We start from the raw sequence: 11,806 nt of genomic DNA, 5'->3' as shown, positions 1-11,806 counted from the left end.
CCTGCTGAAAAATCTGTGGAAAATCAGATACACTTAATTTTTGCGATATATAACATGAAGCCAAGCTGTATCCTAATCTACTGCTACATTGTAATTTCATAGATTTTTAGTAGTAAATGTTTAGATAAAATATCTAAGATTTCTTTTCAAATGCTAGTCGTTTACTGCAAGATTTTCAGTAATTTTCTTAGGTTTACTGAAAGAATAACAATAAGGTAACATTGACATAACGTACTTTATTAATATTCAGTATTCAGGTGACCATGGCAACAAGAAGATTAAATATTCTGAATAATGATGGTTACCTACATGCCTCATTGTGGAAAACCTGGTTTTATCCTTTTTTTTTTTTTTTTTTTTTTAATTTCCAGTATGCATTCCTATTGTTTGTATCAGTGGGTAAAATTTCTAGTAGACAGACAGACTGAAAATTAAGTAGCAGATTTTGATTTCTGGTGTTGTGGCTTTTTTTTTTTTTTTAAAACTACAGATTCAATATACACGGAGCGATACATGGGCCTTCCTACAGCAAGTGATAACCTCAACAACTATAATGTAAGAAAGGATTCACTATTTCATTTTTCGAAGTGTGTTGTTTCTTTTCTAAACCAGTCTCTTTTTCTTTATACAGTCTAGTTCCTTCCCCATGGGAAGAAATAAGTTTGTTTTGTCTTTTCAGCTATAACTGTTGCGTTGTGCTTTTAGAGGCTGTAGTCTCATGCATTTGGATTGGCATGAGGCAGTTGCTCCTTGCTGTATGGTGTGGGTTTTCTGTTGTTTGTTTGGTGTGTTGGGTTTTTTTGGGTTTTTCTACATTCCGTTCCATTTGGCTACTTTGCAGGCTGTAAAACAAGCTGTAAAAACTGTTTTATTTTAATCCCCAAGAAACAAATTAGTTTTAAAATTTAATATGCTGGTGGGCAAACGATGCTTTATCTTAAACAACATTTCCACCAAAACAATGTACTCCAGTTCTTCCTGAAATGTAATTTTTTAAAAATTGCTATTATGTGAACTTCCTTGCTTTAGGAATCTGCAAGCTTTTTTCAGGGAAAGCAAAATCTCCTAATTATTAAGAAACTTGGACAGGTAGGCAAGTCTGTCTGTACCACAGTCACATCAAACAAATTGCAAACTGACTGAGAGCCAGCAATGTCAGGGCTGGAATTTTGGTCCTGTCTCCCCGAACACAGCGTGTCCAAGGTTTGGTCTGAAATGACTAATGTTTGCCCAGAAGTGAGGGAATTTCCAGGTGTTCTGATGGGAGCAAAATACCTCTAGATTTTTTTTGTTCTCATTATGGCATGATGAATTGTTTGACTTGCTCTTCTTTGTGCCAGCTGTTTTCTGTTGCCTCAAGGGCTTTTTGAAGTCTTGGGTTAGCTGGGCATAGGGTAGAGCAGCCCAAGCCTTCTGTAGAGTTTTGTTAAATTTCAGATCTAGGTGGAAATACAGTGGCTTTTGGAGAACTGTGAGGGAATCAGAGGGGTACTTTGTATCCTGGTTATTGGGATGTTTCACAGAGGTGTTCACCCATGGTGATGCTGGAACCAAACATGGGTGTTAGAGAAGAAATGGGGCATTTTCGGTGTTTGGGTTGGTAAATATGCTGGAAGATAGTTTATCACTGACTCTGTCTCGATGCATTAAAGAAACAAGTGTCGTGGGGGTTGTTGCATTGTTTTAAAAGTATGGTAAAACATATATATACATATATATAGACTGAAACGTCTGTTTTGACATATCCCTCCAGTAATCTAGCTTTATCAACTGCTATATCAGATGTTCTGGTCAAAATTGAGGATAATGGTAGTGACTGCTGGAAGACTTGATACTGCGTCTGCCTCTTCTAACCAGCGAGCTGCTGGGGCCGGTCGTGGACTGACCAGCAGCCTGCAGCCGCCTGCCTGCCTGCCTTTTCCCAAATGTGTTTCTTTAAGGCAGCGGGAACAGTAGGAGGTCTGCGAGGTAGCAGTGTAAATAGAAGTTACTGTCGTCGTGCAGAACGAACGTTAACGCTCTGGGTGCACAAAGTCATTCACCAGCTTCACGGCACAGATGGCAACAGAGGACTGTTTAATCCTTTCAAGCCAGGAGTCGGATTTTCTTGGCATAGTATCCATTGCTGGCAATGGCCACGTTGAAACTGCCAGTACCAAAGAGCTAAAGGTTTCAAATGTGTTACTCGGAGGACTAATTGGGGAGAATGGTGGCTAGATGGAGGAGGGGTAATTGCACAGATCAGATTGTCACACTTCACTGCTGCTTCTAGAGATAGGACTTAAGTTGCATTTTCCTCACTTGTCGTTAAAAGCCCCAAATAATGTATTACTTGAAATTTACTGTCCATAGAAACCTGGAGGGGTAGAGCAGCTTGAGATGTGAGTTTGCTTTTCACATAGCATCAATGGAAGAGTTGTGGGATTTTGTTGTTGCTGAAGACTCTCACTGTCTTCAGCCCAGCATGTTCCTGGCTCACAGCCCCTGTGCTCAATGTCCCCATCCCAATAGCCAGCCGCCTGGCCTCTTGTCGCTGATGAGAGCCGTTTTCTGAACTGGATGGGTTTTAGCAAGTAAATTACAAAACATGTACTGAAAGCTATCCTAGCTGAAGCTGTTAAAGCATTTTTGAACTGTTAATTTCATACTGTCAGGTTGTGTGCTCCATGATAGATTCTCTATCCTACTGCATCTGCTATAAAGCTGGCTTGAAACACCGTACTGTGTGCCCTAATTTAAAAGAAGAAATGAGACTGTGTACACACCTGCTTAGGGAAGATGTGTGCTGCTAGGTGCCTGCCCAATGCGCTGAGTATTATTAATGACTGTGAATATATAGTCCCAAGAAACTAGTTGTGGTAAGAGGGGTACACCCTACCTTTGTATTACTGTGACATTAGGTTTCACATTTATTGAAGGAAGAGAATGTGAGATGATAAATACTTTTTCTCAAGGGTCAAGTCTGAGGGATGACTCGCACTCCTCCAAGTAGGCTAATTAGGTGTGATCTAAGGTAGTTTAAGGTGATTTAAGTTAGTTGTGAACTAGTGAAAAAATAGAGCTTTGTAAAAGAAAGGAGCAAGCATGGGTGGAGCTCCCAACTTAATTGCACAGGAATCCTTGGCTGACTTGCAGAGAAGCTGTCTGCCCAGGAAGAAATGTCCCTGATGCAAAAGATTTGAAACTAAATCAGGGCAGAGCTCTAGAGGTCAGACGCAGTAGCCATGTAAAGCATACCAAAGAGACTGTTCAACTTGTGAGAAGATTATTTTGCAGTTCACTTTTTGAATTTGATATGCTTTTGGCAAGTGTTTGAAACAGTCATAGATTTGGCAATCTTTTTCTAGCAGATTTGAAATGTTCAGTCCTTAAGAACTGCTGCATCATTAGGTTATGCAAAACAGGGTACAATTTTGTAAATATGCCATCTTGTACTGATTTGACATTTGTTCTATTATCTGAGAATATGCTAAAGGGAGAGAGACCTTCAGTTTCAGCCAAACCTTAACTTGTTTGTGGAGTGCTGATAAAATGTTGACTGCTGTGTGATCTTTAGAAAAGCCAGTTACACTCAGCAGGGCCTAATTCTCAGTACTTGTACCCATTACCTTTTCAGAACCTTGGTCCCGGCAGTGTAACTATGAAACAGAAGGGGTAAATTAAGTTGTATTTATTTGCTGTCCACTTGAGGTTTGTTCAGCTGATGTGGCTGTTGCTTGGTGCTCTAACTGTGCCTAACTAACTTCAGATTGCTCCCTGTCTTGCAACCTTCTTTTTTGGCAGAAGTACTGTGTCCTTAAAGCATGTTTTAGGGAAGGGACTCATCATGTTGAGTATGGATACAGCAAGTGAGATGTCACTTGCAAGTGATTAAAAAAAAAAAACCACTGAGAAAGTATCTCTTTTGTGTGTTCCTTCTTTCTGAAGTATTTTACAAATAGCTTTACTTTGTTTAATGCTTGGAGGGGAAAAATAGTGACATCTTTTTTTCTAAAACTGCTTTTGGAAAGGCCAGTTCTCAGAAGAGTAGCTGAAGTCAGGCTTCCACTTGCAGAAGGTTTGCTGTCCCTTAAACCAGTACAGACTTGCTGCAAAAAAGCTTATAAAGGCAGTCTATCAAGTTTCCCTCTGCATGTGTGGAAAGTGATTCGCTCAAAGGATACTGCTTGGTTCTTTTTCTTTTTTTGTATCACAGGACCATTATTCTTTTGGTCAGCTGTTGTAGCAGTGCTCCTCACTGAGTCAAAGTCCTCTGTCCAGATTTTGGCCCTCTCGTAGCTATCTGTTCTTATTCCATGATACCAACTCATTTCAATGCATGATGTCATGCTTCCAGTGTGCATGGATTTCCATGTATTAGATGGGATTTCTGGCGCTCTGCAGCCTTTCACTATCCAAAGAGGGCAGTTGCGGTGTTATGGATTGGAGGGTGGATTCTTCTCTCTGCTGGACTTGTTTTTTAAATTTGGTTGAATAACTACAAAGAACTCATTTCACTTATGAGTTGTGATACGCTATTCTGCCATGCCAAAAGGAATTTAATATTTATGCTTGCTTTAAAGATTCATGAGTGTACATAAGGAAAGGAAATTAGAAGTCTCCTATGTCCTGTTAATATAATATATTTGACTTTTTGGGGGTACTACCTGCAAATCCCTGTGCAAGGATACAGCCTTAGTAAAGGTGGGGAAGAAAAAAAAAAAACCCACACACCAAAAAAACACCAAAACAAAAAACAAAACCAGAACACCACCACATTCTTTTGTTCCCAATTTTTATTATTTTTTTTTCCTTGCCATTGTAGGTTTTAAGCTGCTGTAATACAGAGAAGACTTCTGAAGGGATTCAGTCATTTTCAGCAGAGAAACCCTGTAATGTTGCTAACAGAAGGAAATTTAATTCAATGTATTTTTGCCCCATTATGCTGGTTGTCTTACCAAGCCTAAAACATCTTGAGTCTCATCCCTTTTCTTCTCCCCACTCTCATGGCAGAGCACTATCCTATTCCTTTTCCTTGCCCAAACTTAAGATCTTACCTGCAATCCTTACTTTCCTTATTCTTTAGTACTTAGTCACAGTAGCAAGTCAGGCAGTTAGTCTGTTCTAGGGAATATGTTGTTACTCTGTTTTAAGTTTCTTGATTAATCTTAGTTGCTAATTATTTTTATTTCATCATTGTACAGTGTTGCAATTCCCAAAATGTAGCTTGACTTCTATTTATAGATTTGGTCTAGTGGCGTGGGTTTTTTTCCTTCAGGCATTTCTCTCTTATATTTGTTTTAAACTTCTCATCAGCCATTTTTACTTGAGACTGATGAAATACAAGCTCTGTTGACTTACCTACAGGTAAACTAGTGTACATTTTGGTGGGGAAGATAACGCACGTAGTCTCTGCAGCATCTATTCCTCACTATCACAGGGTGCGCTGTTGCCATGGCAACATTTTTTAACTTGTCTGCAGTCGCACAGGAAACCTATGGCAAGTGGTGTGCTGCAGGCTAACAACATGTTAGCAACGCATTAAATGTGTATCTGTCTCACTCACAAAACTCTTCCTCTCTGGAATTGCCTGTTACTTTGCAGACATAACCCTTGGTAGTAATTGCAGACCGGTACAGAACGGTGTGAGTGCAAGCACAGTGCTGTTGGATATGTGAACGTGCTACGTGGGGGGGAGCAGGGGCGAGCAAAGCTTGTTGGTTTTATCTGTAGGACCCCAGACTGTGTCAACAGGAATCAAAGTCAGTTAGTGGCAAATCATTTTCTAATAAATAGCACTTTTTTTCTTCTTTTTTTTTTTCCTTTTCTTTAATTTCAGAGTTCAACAGTAATGGCCAGAGCTGAAAAATTCAAGGAAGTTGAGTATCTCCTTATTCATGGAACAGCAGATGGTGAGTTGCAGTTAATTAGACATTTTAGTATTACAGACAGGTTCGCAATTCTACTACTGACAAAACAAAAGCATGAAGGGGCAAGGCTGTTACATTTACGTCAATAAAATAATACTGCTTTCTGCAACTAATTTGTGTTTCAGTCAGCAGTGCTGGCGAGTCTGCTGTGTTGGTTGCTTTGCTTTTCCCCCAGAGTAGTACAGAAGCAATTTTTTGTTTACCTTTTTCCTCTTTTTCTTCCACTTTTCAGATAATGTTCACTTCCAGCAAGCAGCACAGATTTCCAAAGCTCTTGTTGATGCTGAAGTGGATTTTCAGGCAATGGTATGGTTCTGTTTTGTTTATCATCATACAAATGGGTTTGTATTATGAGAATAATAGCAAAGGTCCGTGTTAGGTATAAATCAATTGCCATCTTAAATGAAAGTTCACTTACTTGCATTACATGTTCAGTAACTGAACTTTTAACATAATACACCCATGTATCTTCTGCACAAGAAAAAATGTAAAGCAATTCTTTCTTGTGTTTGACCTTGTTTACTTAATCTTTCATTTTGTTAATTTTCTTGTGTTCTCAGACAAACAGCCAGTCCCAGTCTTTGCATACACCCTAAGTCCAAGGAACACTATCTTACAGATAGGATATAAGGAAAGGTTAACTTCAGTTAAGTCCAGTATAACCTGTCCATCACATTTGGTGTTTCTCTATTGAACTTGTAAGACAAGCAATTATTTGCTCTTTCTTACGCTGTACTGCCCTACAGCATATAGAAGTATAGAAGTAAGCCAAGTGCACCAGTGCATCGTTGTCCCTCAGCCAAACTTGCAGGGCTTACAGGGTGCAGAGATCAGGCAGCGCTCTAAACTGAGGAGCTACACCTACCCTCCCTGTGGACAAGCCATGTATTCATTTTGTACTTTCAGTATGAATAGATGGTGTATCCCACACACAGCAGCAGGGACAAAAGTATCACAGCAGCTTCCTACCACCATCATGTCTTTGCCTCCATGCTGAATTAGCCTCATGCTGGCATAATTTTAAATGGCTGCCCATGTTTTTACATTTGTCATGTTTGATTTATATCATTTCAGTGTAGCTAGAACTAACATTCTCTGTATTTTTCTTTCCCACAGTGGTACACCGACAAGGACCATGCAATCACCGGTCAAGCACATAAGCATATTTATACCCATATGAGCCATTTCATAAAGCAGTGTTTCTCACTGCCCTAGCACCAGCATTTTGGTGGTTAGTGATGGTACTTCTCCAGAAAACTCTCTAGCTGATGCATACTGACAAGTATAAACTTTTATTAGATGAGATAAGGGACAGCTCTTGGGATACCTGTGTACACAATGAAATGCTAATCTTTATAATTTCTGTTGCCAAGCAACTATTACATTTTTACTGATTGGGTTTAATCAGGTCTTAACATCGTCAGAATGTAGGTATAGTGCAGACTTCTAGAAAGCGTGGTACTTGCTTGAATCGGTACCTTTAGATATTTCAGTCTGAAAGAGAATGGTCCAGTTTCTATATTAGGGTAACGAATGATGAAAATGTCACAGAGGAACCAACGTGGAGATCAGTTGAGGAATAAAAGTAATAATGTTGCCCACAAAAAAAAATAAAATTAACCCTGGGATCATTTCTGTGATAATACTGATAAAACTTTAAACAGATTTTGCAGAAATTACCTAATGCTTGATCAACTCTTATTTTAGAAACGGCGTCAGGAATACTGCAATGTTAATATTTTCTATGCAGAATGAAACACTTTTTGTTTACTGCAGTTCCTTGAGTTAGTATTTTTCACTGCAATCTCTTAGTTACAGAAGTCTTGCAAGGAAAGCATGTAACCAGCTTTCACCAAAGATTTTGAATGATACCTATTCAAACCAATAGCACTGAGTTTCTTTGTTTCCTATCATAGTACTGTGATTTTTGCTTACCTTATAGTCAAAAAAGCTGCTACTGTGGGAATCTGCACTGGTAAAATCTTCTCTGGGAACCCTAGCAGCCCACCATTGTTTTCTCTATGGGATAGAAAAATCTATTTTTCAGAAGTTCCCTATTTACTGATAGATAGGATATATTCCTTGCACTGAAACATAGAATACTGCAAGGCAAACTAGCAGTCACTTAAAGCAAGGGCTGGAGTGTAACTCTCTTGCGAAGATGCTATTTAGCAAACCTGCTTTTCCTTGCAGCCTACCAGTAAACGTCTGCTTTCTCTTCAGCACTCCAGGTAGGCTTCTCCGTCTGAAGATAAGATTAATTTTCTTAATTTCACATAGATAGAAAAGATGCAACCCACTTGTATTAAAAACTGTGCTGCTTTAAAATAATAAAGACATTAAGTTATGAAAGGAGGTGTAGTCTGTATCATTGAAAATGTTGCTCAAGAAACAAAGTCCTAGACTATTAGAAAAATCCATTAATTTTGAGAGAGACTTAGAGTGAAGTTTCTGCTTTTGTTTAAGGGTATCATGTAATGGTGTGTGACATGATTATCTAACACTTAGCTTCTTGATATTAGATGGTGGGTAATTAGTGATTTTAGGTGTGAATGTAAAAGTACTCGTACAGGCAGATAAAGCATGGGGGAGAGGAGGCAGAATGTCAAGACAGTTTGTGCAGCTTATCCTTAAATGAGAAGGGGGCCTGAAGTGGAAAATAAGGTTTTGGTTTGACACACAAAAACTCCTTGACTCACAAAATAACTTTTTTGGGGGAAACAAACTGGAGCTGGGTATTACAAATATAATCTTGGGCTCAGTGTATTAGTGGTTCTGATGTAGACTGGCATCACTGTTAAAGTTGTATTGGAGACAACTGACAGCCTGTATCCAAGAGGTTATAGTATCCATGTGTCTGATTCTTTTGACTCAAGGGACAGAACCATAAATCAGTATAAAGGTAGATCACAGCAATGCAGATAGGTTATAAAAAAGATGATAATTATGAACTTTTAGATGGCTCATGTATGCAAGGGGCAAATACTTGGGTTTTGGTTTTTGTTTTTTTAAATGTTATCAACTCACACTGTCATACAGATAAAAAAAGTATTTTTGTAATCCAAAACCTACATATTTATTAAAGAACTGCAACTATCCCCTTAGTGTAATCAGAGAAGCATTAAAAAAAACCCAAACAACTTTTAAATAAAACTAAAATTTATATGGTCTGGGTAAGTCTTTCATTAAGTAAAGATGCAGTCTTTGTATCTGACCTACCTTACCTTACTGATGCTAGCATCTCACTTATATTTCTTTGTCTGGAAAGCAGCTTCTAAGATACGCTGCTAGTAGGCCACCATGCAACTTCTAAAACTAAAAAAATGTTTTATTGCTATAGTAAGTGTCCTTCCTAATAAAGATTAATTTAGCGTCTAGTTTTCTCTCTGGTAGATCTCTCTCAGCCCCAAAAATAACGCAGACAATAGAGCTGCCTCAAGGAACTGACAATTTACTTGAAATGCATGAGCACAGGTAAATACCTAAAACCGAGGACACAGAAGAAAGCCAGCTCATTTCATTAACGTACAAAGCCAGCACTAGGAACTCGTTGTGCCTGAAGTAGTGCCACATGCTAGAGTGAGTTAGGCACCTACCAATTACCTTTTTTACTCTGTATTTTTTTACCATGTTAAATGGATACTTAAGTTTGTTGTCCAATACACTTTGTGTAAAATCCTAACAGAAGCAGCTGAAGCCTGAGGTGTGACTGTTAACAGTTCTCAGGCTGGGAGGCTTCCAGTCTTTGGTTTAAAAATTAAAGAAGCTCAAAGGGATTTAATAAGATAGAATCAATACTTTTAAGTTTTGGATTTTGGCAGTAGTACTAGGTTTTAAGGCCTAAAAGTTTTTCAGTAGCAGAAATTTAGGGTGCTGAGAATAGCAGAAGTTCCCACAATAGGCAGTAGGCTAAGCCACTGTTCATCTCTTTTAGACACTTTAAATATTGTAGCATTGAGGAATTTGAAATTGTATGACCTTACCTATTGATCTGCAGCAAGACCCAACTGCTGCTGCCTGGTCCACATCATCTCTCTCAGGAGCAAGGGGAACCAACTCATGACCAGTAAATCAGAATTCCCACTCTCTTCCTGGAACAGGTCAGTTACGTGCCATCCCCAAGGGCACATGCACTTACTGTTCGAGTCAGACCACGTACACCGCCATCAACTACACACAGCAAGCCAACACTGATAGCATTGTATGTTTCAATGAACTTCCACTTGGAAATGGAGCAGGAAATATATTCAAGTGTCAGGTGGACATTTAAAATCCTGTACCATATTGCAGACTTGTTCTGGGTTTTGCAGTGTAAAAATAAAATTGAAAGTTAGTTAGGATAAATATTTATTTTCACGTAACATCTCTTAATTGTGAAAAACACAATAGTCTATTCACGTGTACACATAAACTTCTGTAATAAATTACATCCAAGAAATTGAGTAATTTTGACCAGGAATATGAAATTAGAAGTAAATATAACACTACATTTGCTTTATATTGTGTGTGATTTCAGAATGTTAAGATTAACATTGGAATAGCATTTAAATTCACACAAGAACAGAGTGTCTGTTTTAAAATAAAACCACTCTGAAATACTGAACAGAAATACAAAATGCCATTGAATACACTGATTTCTTAATATTCTAAGAGTTGGTCAAGTGAAACTAATACATTTTGATTGTATACATTATCTGTAACAAAGTCAGCAACATATTAAAACACCACCAGGCTGCTTTCGGGACAAACCAGTATTGAACTTCTATACTAACCTTAAAACAATTGCAATCTTACAATTTATCATCAAATACACAAACCAAAGCATTTAACCTTAATGCATCAGCATTTTTTTCCTAAATTTACAAATACAAACACTGAATTAAATGTAAATCCTTCTTTGTGTCCATTAGATTTTTATTTTTTTTCCTCCATAAACGTGGCCTTTAATGGGCTTTGATAATGCTAAGTCAAATTTAGAACAGCAACCCTATTAGTTTGCAGCAAAATGCAATTATAATTTATGGCTAAAGTAGTAAAACATACACATTCACACACACAAAAACATTCAAAGGAATACTTTAAATGTGGTGGATGTGAAAAGTTGTTTACATGAGGTCTATGGGAAGATTATCGTATTTTGGAAAGCTGGGGAATGTTAGAGCCCTGTAGATGAGTTGTTGTTATAAAGATTACAAGACTGTAATTCTTATTCATAGGATTCAAAGTAATAGCGTAATAATTAGAGTTAGCTTTCATTTAATCATTTAAAAATTTATCTTAAAAAAATTTAAAAACCAGTGAATTCCAAATAACACAATAAAACTTTTGCTCCACATCCTTATTAATTCAATACCTAATCTCACAGTCCTTGTTTTACACAAAAGAACAGCTTGAAGGAGCAGGCAGTGATAAAATCCATTATGAAAAATGTCTTTGTAATGGCTTTAAAGCCACATTTTACTTTGCAATGTTGTTTTTATCTTTTAATCAATATGTACTTGATGGAATACCGAAGAGCTGTAACAAAACCAACAGCAGGATACCCATTTAAATATTATACACAATTAATCTCTGAAATTAAGAGGTTTACAGTTGTTAGTAGAGAAAGGAGAATATAAATATGCCGTTTATGTGGCTGTATTTTAAGCAATAAAGAGGAAAATCATTGGGCAGGTGATACAACTGCATGTGGGGTATAGTCTGTATCTACAAAATTTTCCCTATTATAAAATAATGGATTGATGAATGACATAATGCAGTTGTTTGACCTACCACGGCAACATTCATACAATACAAGATAAGATACTGTAATCACAGATTGCATTTTAAGAAATACTGTGCCCATGTTTCACATCAAAGGATGTGGTGGTGTTTTTCAACTAAGGTGAGAGAATGTT

General features: G+C 37.7%; 1 protein-coding gene across 1 annotated transcript in view; it reads left to right on the top strand.

The window, feature by feature from the left end:
- DPP4 (dipeptidyl-peptidase 4) overlaps positions 1-7,211 on the top strand; it is a gene marked incomplete at its 5' end in the record, with an annotated part of 31,620 nt that extends 24,409 nt beyond the window's left edge. The window contains 4 exons of the mRNA XM_009703041.1: positions 491-555; positions 5,819-5,891; positions 6,142-6,215; positions 7,026-7,211. Coding sequence (XP_009701343.1) covers positions 491-555; positions 5,819-5,891; positions 6,142-6,215; positions 7,026-7,124 — 311 coding nt within the window. The remainder of the gene's footprint in view (positions 1-490; positions 556-5,818; positions 5,892-6,141; positions 6,216-7,025) is intronic.
- Between the last annotated feature and the right edge of the window lie 4,595 nt (positions 7,212-11,806).

This window comes from Cariama cristata, unplaced genomic scaffold, assembly GCF_000690535.1.
Source record: "Cariama cristata isolate BGI_N322 unplaced genomic scaffold, ASM69053v1 scaffold20126, whole genome shotgun sequence".
Taxonomy (NCBI): domain Eukaryota; kingdom Metazoa; phylum Chordata; class Aves; order Cariamiformes; family Cariamidae; genus Cariama; species Cariama cristata.
The sequence above is the reverse complement of the archived record's forward strand: the minus strand, read 5'-3'. Positions and strand labels throughout refer to the sequence as shown.